Source organism: Juglans microcarpa x Juglans regia, chromosome 7S (genome assembly GCF_004785595.1).
Source record: "Juglans microcarpa x Juglans regia isolate MS1-56 chromosome 7S, Jm3101_v1.0, whole genome shotgun sequence".
NCBI lineage: Eukaryota > Viridiplantae > Streptophyta > Magnoliopsida > Fagales > Juglandaceae > Juglans > Juglans microcarpa x Juglans regia.
In genome coordinates, this window is record NC_054607.1 from 14,012,020 (window position 1) to 14,031,658 (window position 19,639).

At 40.3% G+C, this 19,639-nt stretch overlaps 1 protein-coding gene and 1 non-coding gene across 2 annotated transcripts; one reads left to right on the forward strand and one right to left on the reverse strand.

The window, feature by feature from the left end:
• Positions 1-572: 572 nt before the first annotated feature.
• On the forward strand, positions 573-6,967 carry LOC121240847 (the record flags this gene model as incomplete). The annotated part of the gene is made up of 8 exons (XM_041138373.1): positions 573-1,902; positions 2,104-2,444; positions 2,523-4,093; positions 4,454-4,803; positions 4,867-4,898; positions 6,049-6,130; positions 6,255-6,365; positions 6,513-6,967. Coding segments are annotated over 8 exons (4,272 nt in total), but the record flags the coding sequence as incomplete, so codon positions are not given.
• Positions 6,968-11,443: 4,476 nt separating this feature from the next.
• Positions 11,444-11,550, reverse strand: LOC121241752. The gene has a single exon (XR_005935780.1). It is a non-coding gene; the product is annotated as a small nucleolar RNA R71 (small nucleolar RNA).
• Between the last annotated feature and the right edge of the window lie 8,089 nt (positions 11,551-19,639).

Consider the following 19,639-nt stretch of genomic DNA (forward strand, 5'->3'; position numbering starts at 1 on the left):
CTAGTTGGGATAAAACAAAGTTGCTTTGTCTTGATTGAGTCAATTAGTTCTTAAAGAACTGGAGTGGGAAAACTCTTGAGGTAAAAGGCAAGAGAGTGTGAGATTATTATTGAAAAAAGCCAATTAAGAGTGAAACACGAGTGGAGTGTCATTATTCGAGTGTAAACACGTGAGGGAGTGTGTGAGGTTTATTTTTTTTTTCCCACTAACATTCTTTTGTGTAGTGCCTGATAATGTCTCATCGGAGTAGCGCATCACCAAGGGGGAGAGCAGATAACTCATCCTTTGTGTTGCAAGCCATGCAACAACAGTTTGAGCGGTTGAACTTGGTGTTGGGTGAAGTGAGGGATTGGATGGATCATCAAGAAGCAGCGATTAGAAATCTACAAGGTGGGAGGGACAGGAGGCGACGTGAGCATAGAGTTGAAAATCAGTATGAGAATGAAGGAGATGGTGAGGATGAGGAAGACTTAGCATCTGACGTTGGGTCGGGTAGAAACAGAAGAGTTAGGCATGAAAGAGGATTTGAGGGGAATCTAAGGGGTCGGGATGGTGTAGATGGAGACCTTGGTAGCATCAAAATGAAAATACCACCTTTCCAAGGTAGAACTGACCCTGAGGTTTATCTAGAGTGGGAGAAAAAAATAGAGTTGGTGTTTGATTGCCATAATTACTCTGAGGAGAAGAAAGTGAAGTTGGCGGTAATTGAATTCACTGATTATGCTATTATTTGGTGGGATCAATTAGTGACCAATAGGAGGAGGAATTATGAGAGGCCTATAGAGACATGGGGAGAGTTGAAAGCTCTCATGAGGCGGAGATTTGTTCCTAGCCATTACTATAGAGACCTTTACCAGAAATTACAAAATCTTACACAGGGGTCTAGGAGTGTAGAGGATTACCATAAGGAGATGGAGGTGGCGATGATTCGGGCTAATGTAGAGGAGGACCGAGAGGCCACCATGGCTAGATTTTTGAGTGGGTTAAATAGGGACATAGCCAATGTAATTGAATTACAACATTATGTGGAGATAGAGGACATGGTGCACATGGCTATGAAGGTGGAGAGACAATTAAAGAGAAAAGGGACAGCAAGGTACACTTCGGTTTCTAGCACTACTTGGAAATCAAAATGGGATAGGAATGATCCAGGTGAAGCAAAGAGAAAGACCGAACCACCTAAGGGAAAAGATGAGGGAACTAGCAACAAACCCAAGGTAGAATCCCAACCTTCACGGAATAGAGATATCAAATGTTTTAAGTGTTTGGGTTCAGGGCACATTGCTTCTCAATGTCCAAATAGGAGGGTGATGATTATGCGTGACAATGAAGAGGTGATGACTGAGAGTGAGGATGATAGTGATGAGGTGCCCGAGTTGGATGATGCTAGTGATGATGATGGAGTGGTATACCCTGTGACAGGTGAGTCTCTTGTTGCCAGGCGTGCTCTTAATGCACACATTAAGGTGGATGATGCAGAGCAACAGAGAGAGAACATTTTCCATACTAGATGCCATGTCAACAATAAGGTATGTAGTATGATCATTGATGGAGGGAGTTGTACTAATGTGGCTAGCACTACTTTGGTTGAGAAATTGAATTTACCAACCTTAAAACACTCTAGACCATACAAATTGCAGTGGTTGAATGATTGTGGAGAGTTTAGGGTGGATAAACAAGTGTTAGTTACTTTTTCTATTGGGAAGTATCAGGATGAGGTGCTTTGTGATGTTGTGCCTATGCATGCGGGCCATATTTTGTTGGGGAGGCCATGGCAGTATGATAGGAGGGTGACACATGATGGGTTCAAGAACATGTACAGCTTTGAAAAGGAGGGCAAAACAATTAAGCTTGCTCCTTTAACTCCAAGCCAGGTCTATGAGGACCAATTGAAATTGAAAAGTGAGGTTGCTCAAAAAAGAAAAAGTGAAAATGAGAGTGATCAGAAGAGAAAGAGTGAAAATGAGAGTGATCAAAAAAGGAAGAGTGAAAAAGAGATTGAGCAAAAAAGAAAGAGTGAGAGTGAAAAAGAGCATAAAAGAAAGAGTGAAAAAGAAAGTAGAGAGGTGGCTGAGAGTAAAGAAAAAAGAGTAGAGCCACTAGAGAAAAAAGAAAGAGAGTCTTCTGAGAGAAAAGGAAAGGCAAAAGTGAGTTTCTATGCAAGAGAGAGTGAGGTTAAGAGGGCTTTCTTCGCAGATCACCCTATGATTTTTCTTGTCTATAAAGAGTCTTATCTTACTCTTGATGAAACTAACCAGTTTCTTCCTAGTTTGGCTGTTTCTTTGTTGCAGGAGTTTGAGGATGTATTCCCGGATGAGATGTCAAATGAGTTGCCACCCATTAGAGGCATTGAGCACCAGATTGATTTTGTGCCCGGGGCTGCTATTCCAAACCGACCAGCCTATAGGAGTAATCCAGAGGAGACAAAGGAGCTTCAGAGGCAAGTTGAGGATTTGATGAGCAGGGGGTACGTGAGGGAGAGCATGAGCCCCTGTGCTGTACCAGTGCTACTGGTGCCAAAGAAGGATGGGACGTGGAGGATGTGCATTGATTGCAGGGCGGTTAACAATATCACGGTAAAGTATCGCCATCCCATTCCTAGATTGGATGATATGCTTGATGAATTGCATGGCTCATGTATTTTCAGTAAAATTGATCTTAAAAGTGGGTACCATCAAATTAGAATGAAAGAGGGTGATGAATGGAAAACTGCTTTTAAGACTAAATATGGGCTTTATGAATGGTTGGTTATGCCATTTGGACTTACAAATGCGCCCAGTACTTTCATGAGATTAATGAACCATGTCCTACGTGCATTCATAGGCAAGTTTGTGGTTGTGTACTTTGATGATATCTTAGTGTACAGCAAGAACTTAAATGAACATATTGACCATTTGAGATATGTGTTTGATGTGTTGAGATGTGAAAAGTTGTATGCTAATTTCAAGAAATGTGCCTTTTGCATGGAAAAAGTTGTTTTTCTTGGTTATGTTGTTAGTACGAAGGGTATTGAGGTGGATGAAGAGAAAGTCAAGGCCATCAAGGAGTGGCCAACGCCAAAAAGCATCACTGAGGTAAGAAGCTTTCATGGCTTAGCAAGCTTTTATCGGCGTTTTGTTAAAGACTTCAGCACCATTACTGCACCACTCACTGAGGTAATTAAAAAGAATGTTGGGTTTCATTGGGGGGCTAATCAAGAGAATGCTTTTGCCACTATTAAAGAAAGGTTGTGCTCTGCACCTGTGTTAGCATTACCTGATTTTAACAAAGCTTTTGAGATTGAATGTGATGCCTCAGGAATTGGGATTGGAGCCGTTTTGATGCAAGATAGGCGTCCCATAGCCTTCTTCAGTGAAAAGTTAAGTGGGGCATCCCTGAACTACCCTACTTATGACAAAGAGCTTTACGCTCTTGTTCGTGCATTAGAGACTTGGCAGCACTACCTATGGCCAAGGGAATTTGTGATCCACACCGATCATGAATCATTGAAGCATCTCAAGGGTCAAGGTGAGTTGAATAAAAGGCATGCTAGATGGATGGAATACATTGAGACATTTCCCTATGTCATCCGTTACAAGCAAGGTAAGGAGAACATTGTTGCTGATGCTCTATCCCGGAGGTATGTACTTCTTACTTCTATGAGTGCTAAAATGCTTGGGTTTGAATATGTGAAAGACATGTATGCCGATGACGCTGATTTTTCTAATGTGTATGTGGCATGTGATAAGGCGACATTTGGTAAGTTTTACAAGCATGATGGTTATTTGTTTAAAGAAAGCAAACTTTGTCTGCCAAATTGTTCTATGCGTGAGTTATTGGTGCGTGAGGCACATGGTGGGGGATTAATGGGACACTTTGGTGTCAAGAAAACTTTAGACATTTTGCATGAACATTTCTTTTGGCCTAAGATGAAGAGAGATGTTAACCGTATTTGTGGAAGGTGCATTACATGTAGAAAGGCCAAATCTAAGGTTTTGCCACATGGGTTGTATACACCCTTACCCGTTCCTAGTGAGCCATGGGTAGACATATCTATGGACTTTGTTTTGGGGCTGCCTAGGACCAAAAGGGGTAGAGATTCTATTTTTGTGGTTGTGGATAGATTCAGTAAGATGGCACATTTCATTCCATGCCATAAAACAGATGATGCAACCAACATAGCTGACTTGTTTTTCCGGGAGATAGTGCGACTCCATGGTGTACCTAAGAGTATTGTTTCTGATAGGGATGTTAAATTCCTTAGCTACTTTTGGAAGGTGTTGTGGGAGAAATTGGGTACTAAGCTCTTATTTTCCACTACTTGTCATCCGCAGACTGATGGTCAGACTGAAGTAGATAATAGGACTTTAACTCAACTTTTACGCACTGTTGTTCATAAGAATTTAAAAACTTGGGAGGATTGTTTGCCATTTATAGAGTTTGCATATAATAGGACGATGCATACTACTACTTCATACTCTCCTTTCGAAATTGTTTATGGATTTAATCCACTTACTCCTTTGGATTTGATGCCTTTACCTGTTGATGACAGGAGTAGTTTGGATGGACAAAAGAAGGCGGAGTTAGTGAAGTCACTTCATGAGAGGGTACGGCTTCAAATTGCCCAAAAGAATGAAAGGGTTGCGTCCCAAGCCAATAAAGGACGAAGGCGTGTCATCTTTGAACCAGGAGATTGGGTTTGGGTTCACATGCGCAAAGAAAGATTCCCAGCCCATAGAAGGACTAAGTTACATCCTCGAGGAGATGGACCTTTCCAAATTCTTGAGAAAATTAATGACAATGCATATAAAGTGGATCTTCCAGGTGAGTATAAAGTTTCTGCAACTTTCAATGTTTCTGATCTTTCTCCTTTTGATGTAGGTGAAGATTCGAGGTCGAATCCTTTTGAGGAGAGGGGGAATGATAGGAACCAAGGTGGGCCTACTCTTAAAGATCCTTTGCAAGTTCCAGATGGGCCAATTACAAGATCAAGGGCCAAGAAGATCAAGGAAGCAATGCAAGGATTGGTGCAATCCACTTGGGATGAAGCCAGCAAGAGCCCAACACTGAAGATGGGTCTTAAAGAAGAAGAACCAGCTTTGATCCACTTTATTCATGCTGAGGAAGACATGATTTAGAGATACGGCCTATTGTTATTGGAGGCTTCTAATTTGGTTAAATGATTTATTTTACTGGTTTAGAATAAGTGGGATTGAAAATGCTTGGCTCACATGTCTTATTTCTTATGAACTATGTTTTTGGGAAGGCCTTGTATTTTGGCCAAGGGCTTATTTGGGAAGTTACATTTTAGGAACTAGGGTTTCATCAATTTATTGTTGGGGTTACTGTAGCCGCGGGTACTGTAGCCGTACTGTTCATCAAGGGTAATTTTGGGAAAAAGGGGCTTTATTTTGGCTAGGGTTTTGATTAGGTTTGGGTTTAAAAACTCTTTGTAGCCTCATTTGAGAGATTAGACAATATTGAATTTTATTTGTGAGTTGAGTTTTCTCCTCTTGTTCTTGATTGAACTCTTGAACTTATCAAAGGTAAATCACAACCTTTGTGGCGTTCCTCCTTTGTAATCTGGGTTCTTGAGACGGGTTCTTCATCGGGTCTAGATTTTAATATAATCTAGGTTCTTGAAACGGGTTCTCATCGGGTCTAGATTCTCCATCCTTGACTTGATTTTTTGGCTTTCTTGGGGTGTTTTCAAATTGATTGTGGGTTCAAGGGAATTCATTCCCACGGGTTCATATCAAATAAGGATCATGGTGGGGGAGAAACTACTCTGAGCTCTCTTCCAACCATTGCCTCTGGTGGTGAAGCTCCGCCAGGGAGCAAGTTTCCATCCCTTCTCCTTTTGACACCTCCTTAGAGGGTGATGGGAGATCTTCCCTTTGTGAGGAGGGCATTTCCTTAGAGGGTGATTGAGGCGAGGAGGAATCCATTCTACCTGATTCTGTCACAGCGGAGCCTATTCTCTCCATCGAGGAAGTTGGGCATGCTTCTGGGAGTGGGATCTCTACTGGCTTTGCTGCTCTATGTCCTTACTCTCTTGGGTCTTGTTAGGACTTAACACCAAGGGCTCAAGGGGAAAGGTTCGCAAGGCACTCCCGCCCCAATAGAAGTGAATCTGTTGCGGACATGGTTGGTCGGCTGAGGGATTTTCTTTGTTTTGTATAGTTTATTCTTCTCTTTTCTCCTTTTTTCCTCTCTCTCTCTCTCTCTCTCTCTCTCTCTATTTTCTTAAACGTTCAAATGTTTGCTTGCTATAGGGTGTGGATCGTCGCTAATTGGTCTGACTTGGAAAAAGAAGCTCAGTCGAGGCATATGTTCACCTTCTAGGCGAAAAAGGAATCTGAGAGATGGAAGTCTGAGAGGGTTGGGTTTGCCTCGAGCAAGTTGACAATTACGCCCATTCACTGGAGGGCGGCATGGACGTTCTTCGTGAGGAGGTGTTTAGCCTTAAAAGTGAGCTTATGCAGGTGCGTGAGGTTAATGTCCAAAACAATTTTGAGCTGGCATTGCTGAAGGCAGAGACAGATTCTACTCGGGCCCAGTTGTCCAATCTTTGGGAGAAACTGTGCTGGCTACCAAAGATGGTCGACGAGGTGTTGGACTTGAGCTTTACAAAGCACAAGGGGCTTTGGAGGAGCTTTCCCAAAGTCATATCATAAGGAAGAAAGACCTGAAGTGGGTAGAAAAGAATCAGAAGAAACTGAATGACGCTTTGCTACATCTCAATGTGAAGGTCAAGAAGCGGAACCAACAGGTGTTGGAGTTGGAATTGGCGCTGGCCACCTTGCAGGAGCAACTTGTTCGTTTGTCCCCTCAGCTCATGACAGATAGGTCTGTATGTGACCATGCCTTCGGTTACAACTGGGAGGCTGGCGTGGTGCAGCTTAGGTCTTTCTTATTGGTGAACCCTCATGCTAAGCTCAGGAAACTAAGTTTTGAGGCATTCAAGCCTGACCTTATTTCTCGCTAGTTCGATGACACACTGGGGCATAACGCCATGCCCGACGCCTTATTTGCTACAACATCTACGACCTCAGACTCTACTGCTCCTCCCTCTTAGGATCTTGTTGTAACATGTATACTTTTTTTTTTGTTGAACAATGTATGGACATTTGTAGATCTCTGTATAACATGGACTCATCTATAGATTTTTGTTGTGATATGTTCTGTTAGTTTGATGCTTTTGCTTCTGTTTGGCTTTTTGTTGCTTGTCTTGAGCTTGTTGACCAATGTGCGCTTCCTGTCTTTATTGATCCCCATGGGAATGAAATCTCTTGAACCTACAATCAATTTGAAAACTCACTCAAGAAAGCCAAAAATCAAGTCAATGGATGGAGAATCTAGACACGTTGAAAACTCGTTTCAAGAATCTAGATTATATTAAAATCTAAACCTGTTGACTAACCTATCTCAAGAACCTAGATTACAAGGAGGAATGCCACAAAGGTTGCTATTTACTTTTGATAAGTTCAAAAGTCCAATCAAGAACAGGAGGAGTAAACTCAACTCAAAATGAAAATTCAATATTTCAAAAACTAATTAAAATGAGGTTATAAGGAGTATTTAAACCAAAATCTAATTAAAACCCTAACCAAAATAAAGCCCTTTCTTCCAAAACTACCCATGAATGAATAGTGTTGCAGCTACAGTAACGCGGCTATAGTAACTCAGCTACAGTAACTTCTTGAAACCCTAGTTCAACAAAGTAAAACATATGTGGGCCAAGCATCCTCAAGCCCAATTATTCTAGACTATTTCCTGTAACTAATAAAATAAGCCCCTTTAATGAAATAAACAAGTCCAAGGCCTTCAATCACATAAACATAATAATAGGCCCTAATTTACGTTGCACTCGTCCATAGCTTGTATCACGTGGATGATCACTAGATCTCCTTCTCTCAAGCCCATCTTGAATATTCGGCTCTTGCTAGACTCGTCCTAAGTGGATTGCACCAATCCTTGCATTGCTTCGTTGCACTTCTTAGCTCTCGATCTTGTGATTGCCTCATCTGAAACTTGCAAAGGATCTTTAAGACTTGGTCCATCTTGGTATGCATCAGTTGGTGTTTGGTGGGTTGTGGGGACATCTGACCTCCTCACCCTTTGGTTCACCACGAGTCTTTGGACTCGTCATTGATGTTTGGATGGTCATCTGACCTTCATGCACTTTGGTTCACCGCGAGTCTTTGGACTCGTCATTGGTGTTTGGAGGGTCATGGGGTCGTCTGACCTCCACGCCCATTGGCTCACCATGAGCATTTGCTATCGCATTTGGTGTTTGGTGGGTCGCGGGGTCTTTTGAGCTTCGAGCCCTTTGATTCACAATGAGCCTTTGGACTCGTCATTGGTGTTTGGGGGGTCGTGGGGTTGTGTGACCTTCTTTCCTTTGACTCACCACTAGCATTTGTGCTCACATATGGTGTTTGGAGGGTCGCAGAGTCGTATAATGTTCGTGCTGTTTGATTCGCTGCAAGTCTTTGGACTTGTCATTGGTATTTGGAGGATTGCAGGGTTGTTTGATCTCCACGCCCTTTGGTTTACCTTGAGTTTTTGGAGTCTTCATTGTTGTTTGGAAGGAGTAGGGTTGACCTCCATGCCTTTTGGTTCACCGTTAGTCTTTGGACTCGTCATTGGTGTTTGGAGGGTCATGGGGTCATGTGACCTCCGTGCCCTTTGCTTCACTGCGAGTCTTTGGACTCGTCATTGGTGTTTGTGGGGGTCGCAAGGTCATGTGACCTCCGCGCCCTTTGGTGCTTTTGAACACACCTGGAAGAAGGAAAATAATCGCCTTTATTCATTATTCTTCATTGCCAAAAATACATAATGAAGGGAAAAATTTCTTCAGATGCTCCACATTCCAGGGATGCAGCAGTTCCTTCCCTTGGTCGTCCTTCAGGTGGTATGATCTTGGCTGCTGGCTGGCAGTTACGACGTAGGGCCCTTCCCAACCGGGACCAAGATTTCCATCATCATTCGTCATGACCCTGGTTTCTTACAATACTTGGTCGCCTGTCTTAAAGGTCCTGGGCCTAACCCTTTTATTGAAATTACATTCCATCTTTCTTTTGTTCAAGAATGTTTGGCCCTCTACTTCTTCCCTTTCTTCATCCAAGAGATCGAGGTGCTCTTATAGTGCCTTGTCGTTCTGTTGGAGGTTGAAGTGGCGAGTGCAATAGGTGGGTAGCCCAACCTCTACTGGGGACACTGCATCACTCCCATATGCTAGAGCGAACAAGGTTTATCCAGTTGGGGTCTTCAATATAGTTTTGTTTGCCCATAGGACCCTAGGAAGCTCTTCCGCCCATTATCCTTTTTTGTTCGTGAGTTTTTTCTTTAATCTCCCTAGTAGGGCTTTGTTCGTAGCTGATAAGTGTTATTTTTTTGTGATTTTTATCACTCTTTTATTTGTGAAAAGTGTCATTTTCCTTTCAATACTATTGATTTTATTTTATTTCTATATATTTGATTTTATTTTCTTGGATTTGAAGGAATGAGAAGATTTAGTGCAAAATGAGAGCATTTTGGTACAAAAGAAGATCTGAAGAGAGCCGATGAGCCTTGTCCCATGGGCAACAAAGAGATTTCTCTCACCGAAATGCGAGAAGACTTACCTCTCGGTAGGCGAGGAGATTCGCGACCAGAAGGCACGAAGACTTTATGACAAGGCTCTAGGTGGTTTGATTGGGTGACTAATCTAAACAACCAACTTAAAAGACCAACCTAAATAACATCTTGAAGTCCATCATGGGACAAAAGGCGAGCAGCTTTACTGCTCAGTAGGCGAAGACACCAGTTATATTCAGCGTACACGACATCTACCTGGTGGGATAATTCCTCCCGACAAGGATCAATCTACTACTGACCACCAAATCCGAGTTCCTTAATCAATCTATTGGCGACCAAATTCTCCTGAACTCCCAATTCAAGCCACATATCACTGAATCTTTCATTTTAGATAATCTCAATATTCTTGGAATAATTCCTTTTATGTTTGCATTCATCTTTAGTAACTATTTTCCAGATTTTCAGGCTAGATTGTAGTCGCATTAATCTTATTTCCAGATTTGAGTTTTGACATCAATTTAATCTCGTCTTGTGAGATGAATATGGAGTTTTTGAGTTTTTAGAGTCTGAGTTTTAAAGAAGAAAAATCCCAGAGTTTATTATTTTACGTTTCTTTCAAGGAGGCAGATCTGGGGGAGTAGAGGCGAGAACCACATGCTTCATCAACTAACTCCAATGAAGAACATTAGTTTTATTGTTCTTCTTTTTAATTTCATTATGAACTAATTTTGTTTTCTAGAGCTTTGATGTAGCCTAGCAGTGAACTCTAGGATTAAGCACCATTAGTTGAGTGATAGCAGAGATACTTTACCACGATTAGTGTGATTTTCAAGAAAAACTAAAGAATTTAATGAGTCTCCAATTAGTTAAATTTACATAGAGATATGAAGTTATTTGTTGGAGATATTTTTGGTATTGTTCGAGAGAAAATATTGAATAATTAAGGGATTTTTAGCATCAACATGGGATGATTGGAATTCCATGACAAGGAAGAATAAATTGTGTGGTATTTGCTAGGTGAAATCAAATGCTCTAGATCTATTTTTATTATCTTTAAGAATCTTAATTTTACTGCTTTTGTCTTCAGTTTAATTTAAATAATCCATTCTTCAAATTTCAGTTTTACAAATTGTAATTAGTTTAGTTAATTTCAATACTCAATAGCATAATTATTCCATGTGGGTTCGATATCTATTTTCTTTAAAACACTTTATTACTTGTTATAATTCTTTGCACTTGCAGATTTAATTTTAGCATAAGTTTTTGGCGCCGTTGCAGGGAATAGCTATTGATATTGATACTAGCTAGATTTTTACAACTTTGGATTTTATTTGATTTGTTTAATTTAGATCTCACTTTGATTTTTCTTTTCAGGAATCAGAAGTGCATGCGTGAATCTAAATCATTAGAGCATACACTTTTCGATCCCGAGATTGAAAGAACCTTACGTCGGATTAATAAAGAGAAGAAGAAAGAGGTTGTCGCCTCCAAAGTTAATATGGCCGATCAGGAGCACATGGCGTGAAGTGACTATGCGATGCCCTCTGTCAATGGGGTGAAATCTAGTATAAGGCGGCCAGCTATACAAGCCAATAACCTTGAGATCAAGCCAGCCATCATTCAAATGATTCAACAAACTGTCCAGTTTTGGAGGCTGTCACAAGAGGATCCTAATGTCCATATTGCAAATTTCCTAAAAATTTGTGATACTTTTAAATACAACGGAGACTATTTTTATGCAATACGATTGAGACTATTTTCTTTTTCACTTAGAGAAAAAATAAAAGCTTGGTTGAACTCTTTGCCGCCTGGCATCATCACCACCTAGGAGCAGTTGGCATAAAAATTCTTAGCAAAATATTTCCCACCGGCCAAGACAACGAAGTTAAGGAATGATATCACTACTTTCACCCAATTTGAGGGTGAATTATTATATGAGGCATGGGAGAGATACAATGATGTATTGCACAACTGTCCACATCATGACCTCCCAGCCTGGCTTCAAGCACAGACATTTTACAATGGTTTGGTACCCCCAAATCGATCTATGGTTGATGCAGCCGCGAGAGGAGCGTTAATGAGTAAGACCCCTGAAGCCGCATATGAAGTTCTGGAAGAGTTGGCATCTAACAACTATCAGTAGGCCTCAGAGAGAGCAGTGCCAAAGAAGGCAGCCAGCATCATTGAGCTTGACTCTATGTCTACAATTGCAGCCCAGTTGGCAAATCTATCCAAACATTGCAACTGGGGGTTAATGCTATTCAAACTAATTTTTTTTGTAATCATTGCACAGGAAATCATTCAAGTGTAGATTGCCAAGTGGGGGATCCTTTTGCCCAACCGAGTTATGAACAAACCCATTACGTGTCCAATTTTCAATGTCAAAACAATCATTTTTCAAACACGTTCAATCCTGGATGGAGAAATCACCCTAACTTTCGTGGAGTAATAACTAAGTGTCAGTTAGACTACCTCAACAGTTTTCACGGCAAGAGAAGAAGCCGACACTTAAAGATATGTTCATGCAGTACATGCAAAAGAATGATATGGTGAACCAAAACAACTCTGCTTCAATATCAAATCTTGAGGCACAAATCAATCAGCTTTCAAACATGCTTACCGAGAGGACAACAAGAACTCTACCGAGCAACACTATGACCATTCCAAAGGAGCATGTCAAAGCCATAACATTGAGAAGTGGGTGGATATATGACCAGCCAAAGACGGTAAATACATAGCAAGATGCATAAGCTAGCGAAAATGTGGAGTCTGAGAAGAAGGAAATCGAGTACGAGGTGAAAGAAACAGATCGGGATACGACCGACCAGCAAGTTGAGAAGACTAAAGAGAATAAGGGGGTTACAAAACCCAAGAAACCTAGGGAGTATAATTCTGAAACTTATTCTCCTTCAATTTATGATCCCCCAATTTCTTTTCCGTAGAGATTAAGAAAAAATAAGATTAATAATCAATTCTCTAAATTTCTGAGTATATTTAAGCAACTGCATATTAATATTCCACTCATTGAAACTTTGGAGCAAATGCCTAAATATGCCAAATTTTTGAAGGATATATTATGAAACAAGCGGAAGTTGGAGGAGCATGAGATGTGATACTGATCGAGGAGAGCAGTGTAATTTTACAAAAGAAGCTACTGCCTAAGTTGAAAGATCCGAGGAGTTTCACAATCCCTTGCACTATAGGAATTCATATTTTGATAAAGCTGCTAGGGTTTGCATCGTCCTAGGGTTTCCTGCATGGGGAATCCTAGGGAGTCGTCGTCTACCGTGATGGCTCAGTCTAATGCGAATGGGAAGGAAAATGGAGGCGTTCAAGAACCTTTGAAGAACATGGTTGGAGGTAGTTTACGGAGAGGATATGCTGATATTGTTGGTAATAGACCACAACCTTTACCAGTCATGGGGATTCCGGTTCGTGAACCTAGATTTGTTGAGGGGGAGATGTTCTTTACATTTTCTCCGGCTGAAATCTCTAAATCGGCGAAACCATTTCGGTTTGCGATTGTGTTAAAATTTCAACGTCGCTGACCATCTCTTGATCAAATTAGAGGTTTTATAAAAAATAGATGGGGTATAAAATCCATGCCAGTAGTTGGTCAATTATGTAATCCTCATAATATACTGGTTCGGCTGATAAACGAAGAGGATTTTGTGACTATTGTGGCTAGGGGCATAATAGTCACAAAGTCCTCTGGTCCTTGTATGGATCACGTTACCTGGACTTCCACCAAATTATTTTCAATATTCCTTGTTAAAAAGTTTTGGTGATGGTTTCAGACGGTTTTTGAAGTGTGATAATGCAACCATGTCCGTTACGAGACCGGAGGCGACTAGAATATGTGTGGAGATGGATGTTTCGGTGGCATTGAAATCCCATTTCTGGATTGGTCCGCCTGGGATTGAGACCAGTCATTATCAGGAAGTTATTTTTGAGCATGTTCTAGCATATTGCAATTGGTGCCGAAAACAGGGTCATGTGGAAAATCAGTGTAAATCTAAGGAAAAGAATACCATGAAAGGGAAGAAGAAAGTGGTAGCGGAAGAGGGAAGAACGGGGGTTGAGAGAAAGGTGTGGAAAGTGGTGGGTGAGAAAAAAAGAGAAAAGAAAGTTCAAGGGAATGTAGAGGAAGAGAAGGAAAAATCGACGGCAAGGAGGGAGGTTATTTTGGAACGTATTCGAAATAAAAACAATGGCGACTCTCAAGATAAGATGGAGGTATTGTTTGTTGACCCTAATGGTGTTTTATTTTCAAAGAATCAATTTATTCTAGATGATAATCCAATGGATATTCTAGTGAGTCATCTGAATAAGGCTAGTGAGGAAGAAAAATGTGATGAAGGTGTTCGGGTTTGCTTATTAACTCCTGGTTCTAAATTATCTTAGTTTGAGGAAATGGAGGATATGGACGATACTGTTGTTGCTGATGATGTGTTAGGAGAGTGTGGTTCGCCAAGACGTTCTTTAAAAGTGATTGATGAAACTCTTGAATGTGAGTTATGCTGCAGTGATAACAGGAAGCTTACGTTGGATAATAGTTGCTTAAATCATCCGATGATGGTTCATTCATTGTCCAAAAATGATAGTGAAGATTGAGATTGAAGAGTTGGCAGCCAAATGTTATGATTTGGATAGTGAGATTGCAGTCCCGAAAAAGAAATTTCGAGGAGGAAAAACAAAGAAACCTATTGTTGTTCTTGAACGAACAACGCGTTCTAATAAGCGTTATTAATTGATGAATATTCTTGTTTGGAATATTAGAGGGATTTGTTCATCGAAGGCAAGGCTGTGGCGTATTATGAATAAGTTTCGTCCATCGGTTGTTGTAGTGTTAGAACCATTTCTTTCAGTCAATAAGTGTGCTCGTTGGGCACGGTAGTTACATCTTCCTTATTTTTGTAATAATGTGGAAGTGGGTGGTAAAGTTTGGTTGTTCTGGGCATATGTAATTGATTTTCATTTGCATTAGGTGATGGCTCAAGCTGTATCAGGCTGTTTCTTTCATGGTAATTCTCGTGTTTTTGCCTCTTTCATTTATGCCAGTTGCTTTCAAGAACAGTGGCGTCTTCTTTGGAGTTATCTTATGGATATTGATGTTGGTGGTCTGCCGTGGTTTATTGGAGGTGATTTTAATATTATAAGGTCTAAAGGAGAGAAAATTGGTGGCGATTGGCGTTCCACCCGGGGTAGTGCCGATTTTAATAATTGTATTCAAGCTTGTGGTTTGGTTGATATTTCTTTTTCTAGCAATTAGTATTCTTGGTGTAGTGGGAGATTAGGGGGTGGAAGAATTTGGGCCCGACTTGATAGAGTGTTGGTGAATACAGATTTCTTTGCAAATTTCCCTAATGGGTGAATGGAGGATCTCCCTCGCACGTCGTCGGATCATTGTCCAATGGTTACTAATCTGATGCAAGACAGGAATGTTGGTCTAAAGCCTTTCCATTTTCAGAGAATGTGGTGCCATCATGAAGATTTTCTAGCTGTGGTGCGGGACTCCTGGAACCAGGATATTCATGGATGTCTGATGGTGAAATTCAGTGGCCAGCTAAAGAATTTGAAACAAGTATTGAAGAGGTGAAATATGGAGGTCTTTGAAAGAGTGGAAGTGGATCTTAAAGTAATTGAAGAGGATCTTCTGGAAATAGAAAATAATGTTCAATAGAATTATTCACCGGATATGGAAGTTGAACTCTTGAGATGTAAGCAAAAGCATATTCAATATTTGCATAGAGAGGAGATTATGAGGTGCCAAAAGTCAAGAATCAAATGGATGTGTGAAGGGGATGAAAGCACGACTTTCTTTCATGCGTCTTTGAGATGCAAGAAGAAATTTAAAGCAGTGGAACATATGAATCTTGAAGATGGTAGCATTCTGGAATCAGGTTAAGCGATTCTTGAGGGAGCTGTAGAGTTCTTCCAACAGTAGTTAACGACATTGGCTGTCTCTCTAGTGGATCCTGGTTTGAATCTCTTAACTCCATTTATTTCTGATGCTAGTAATCTGTTGCTATGTAGAGTTCCTGAGATGATTGAAATTAAGGAGGCTCTTTCATCGATCCCTTAAGATAGTAGTCCAGGGCCTAATAGTTTTTCAGCAAGTTTTTTTCAGCATGCTTGGGATATTATCAATGAAGACTTATTGAAGTTGGCTATTGAATTTTTTGAGGGAAAGCCGTTAACCACGTATTTTGGGGCTACCAATATTGTTTTGATTCCGAAAGTGGATGATCCAAGGAATTTTTCACAATTCTGGCCTATCAGTTTATGTTCTGTTGTTTATAAAATTCTTTCCAAGGTTCTGGTGGATCGTTTGGTGACTTTCATGAATAAATTAATTTCTAAAGAGCAATTGGCCTTTATTAAGGGGCGAAGCATTTTTTATAATATTTCTATTGCTCAAGAGATGATTCATAGTATGAACAAGAATGTGAGAGGTGGTAACACCATGATTAAAATTGATATGGCAAAGGCGTTTGACAGGGTGAATTGGAGGTTTTGGATTGAAGTTATGAAGCGTTTGGGATTTTCGGATCAGTGGAGGGATCTAATCTTTAATTGTATTTCATCTCCCACGTATTCAGTTATGCTTAATGGGTCAATGAAAGGTTTCTTCAAACCTTCTCGTGGTATTAGACAAGGATCTTTCGCCATATCTTTTCATTTTATCATAGGAGCTTCTTTCTCGGATGATTAATGATGATTTTCAAAAGGAGAAAGTCAAGCCTTTTAATGCTAATGGAGGTACCTTGATTTCTCATTTGTTTTATGCTAATGATGTATTGATTTTTGCAAATGGAGTTAAAAGATCTTTAGCACAGCTTATGAAGACTGTACAGGATTATCAATCAGTGTCGGGGCAATTGGTTAGTCCGGATAAATCCTCAATATGTTTCCCCTCTAAATTTCCACTTGCTTGAAAATTAGAGGTATTGAGGATAACGGGTTTTATGGAGGGTAAGTGGTCGTGTAATTATCTTGGTGTTCCGTTGCATGTGGGACAGACTACTATAAAATTATTTGACCCTTTGTTGTTGAAGATTCAAAAGAAACTGGCTCGATGGAAGAGTCGCATCCTATCATTTGGGGGTAAAATTACACTTCTTAAACATGTTTTATCTAGCATGCCAATTCATGTTTTATCTGTTATGAATTTACCTAAGGGTGTGTTCAAAACTCTCAAGAGCATTTTCTCTGGAGCTCGACTGATGATAAAAAGAAAAGAAAATGGGTGTCTTGGAAAAATATATGCTTGCCGGTTGAGGAAGGGGTTTGGGCATTCGGTGCCTTGTTGATGTTCAAATGTCATTATTCATGAAGTTTGCTTGGAAATTACTAGATGGTAAATCGTGTTGGGCAAAATTTTTTTTGGCTAAATATGTGGGCGAGAAGCACCCAGCTATCCTTTCTAATTCCACAGGTTCTTTTTTGGAAAGGCATTATGTCAGTGATGCCAATGGTGCTTAATAATTCAAGAATCTTGCTTAGAAATGGTGATTGTAATTTTTGGTTTGACAACTGGCTTGGGGACGGAGCCAATTTGAATTCGGAAGATTTTTTGGAGATGAAGATTTATTGGTGGCTGGAATCCCACCTAATGCAGGTTGGGATGTTTCTAAATTACATATGCAGGTGTTGGAAGAGATGGTTGAGAGGATAACTGCTTCATCGATTTAGATTTCAAGTGGTTCTGATGTGCGTATTTGGCAGCCTAATCCGGATGGGAGGTTTACTACTAAATCTGCTTGGCATCTTATTAGAGTTCAAGGGCTGGTTTCTTTATGGAGAAAATGGCTTTGGAATAAATTTGTCCCCAAGAAAATATCTTTTCTTTGTTGGCGTGCTCAAAAATAAGTGTTACCTGTGGATGATGTCCTTATTAAGCTGGGCATTTCGTTAGTATCAAAGTGCCATTGTTGTGCTTTACCACAACAAGAATCTATTGATCACATTCTTTGTAGTGGTGACTTGGCTATTTCGATTTGTAATTATTTTGCAGGTATTGTGGGTGTTCGATTACCTCATCTCCGAAGTTGGCATGTTGTTATGAATATTTGGTGGCTTCGTGCCTCGGCGTCTTCTCAAGCAGGTTGCTGCCGTGGAATTTTTCCTATCACGATCTCATGGGCATTATGGAGAGCGCGGTGTGATGATAGAATGGAAGGGAAAAAAACGGATTGGAAAGGTGTGGTGTGGTGGTTAAGCTGATGCTAATAGATATTTTTTCTCTGCCTCAGAAATTTGATAGATTGAAGTAGCACGATCTCAATATTTTACAAGAGTTAGGTTGCCCGATTGGCCAAGTTTTCAATAAAAATATGAAAGTTAGGGCTTGGGTTAAGCCGTGTAGAGGTAAGTATAAACTTAATGTCGATGGCAGCTCGCTTGGAAATCCTAGTTTTGCAGGTGGAGGAGGGATTATTAGAGATCATTGTGGTCGAGTAATTGCAGGTTTTGCAACCCACTATGGGCAGGTCTCTAACAACGTGGCTGAAGGGAGAGCTTTACTTGATGGATTAAAATTGGCTCAACAATTGCGTATTCGAGACATAATGGTGGAGTCAGATTCTGAAGTTATTGTGAGATGGATTGAGGCTGGTAAATGTAACTTATGGTATTTGTGGGATTATTGGGATGACATAAAAAAGTTGCTTTCAGAATTAAATTGTTTCATCCATCATATTCATAGAGAAGCTAATATGGTTGCGGATTATCTTGCTAAAGAAGGTGCTTATATTCGATATAAGTATTTTACAGATTCTGACATTGATAGGGGAATTCTTCAAGGCTTATTACGGATAGATTTTTGGGGACTTCCTTATTTAAGGTTGTAACCTTGGTATTTTATTAGTTTGGTAATTTCTAAATTTGTTTTGGTGTCTAGTGCTTGGGGCGTAATTAGTCTTTCATTTTATTGTATAGCCCGAGTACATTGATTGTTACCACGGTATTCCTCTGCCACAAGTGATGGCTTATTAATAAACTTGGGTGAGGGTCACTATTGGACAGGTGACTACTCACTGTTCTTTGAAAAAAAAAATATTTTGATATAGCTTTATGTGACTTAGGGGGCAAGTATTAATCTAATGCCTCTCTCTGTTTTCAGGAAACTAGGTCTTGGAGAGCCAAAGCCGACCACCATCTCCCTATAGTCGACGAATAGATCTATTAAATACCCGAGAGGACTCATTGAAGATGTACTGGTGAAAGTTGATAAGTTCATCTTCCTGGCCAACTTCGTTGTATTCGATACGGAGGACGACGAGGAGATCCCTTTGATAATGGGCTGACCATTCCTTGCGACGGGGAGAACTTTAATTGATGTCTAGCAAGAAAAACTGATTCTGAGGGTCGGCGAGGAGCAGGTCACTTTTGACATATTTAAATCTATGGAATTTCCTTCCGAGGTACATTATTGTTTTCAAATAAGCGACTGAGACGTGGTCATGATTGATGAGACTTATGGAGCTGAATTTCCAAAAATACCACTTGAGGTATGTCTTACTCACTCTACATCTAGATGAAGAAGTTAGTGAGTGTGAGAGATATTTGGAGGCCACACCATCCTTTCCTCTTTCAATAAAACCAAAGGTGGAAGAGCTCAACTCATTTCAGCCGACATCTCCAAGTAAGGAACCACCCAAGCCTAAACTCAAACCGCTTCCATCAAATTTAAGGTACGCTTTCTTAGGCCAGGACTCTAATTTTCCAATAATTATTAACAGTTCTTTGAGTGATGTAGAGGAAGAGAAATTGCTGAGAGTCTTGCTGGAACACAGAATAGCATTGGGTTGGACCATCTCGGATATTAAAGGAATTAGTCCTTCAATTTGCATGCAAAAGATTTTAATGGATAATTTTAAACCAATCGTCCAACTCTAGAGGAGATTGAATCCATCAATGCAAGAAGTGGTGCATAAAGAGGTATTGAAACTTTTAGATGCAGGGATCATTTATCCAATCTCAAATAGTGCATGGGTAAGTTTAGTGCAAGTCTTCTCAAAGAAAGGAGGGATAATCATGATCAAGAATGACAACATTGAACTCATACCAACGAGGA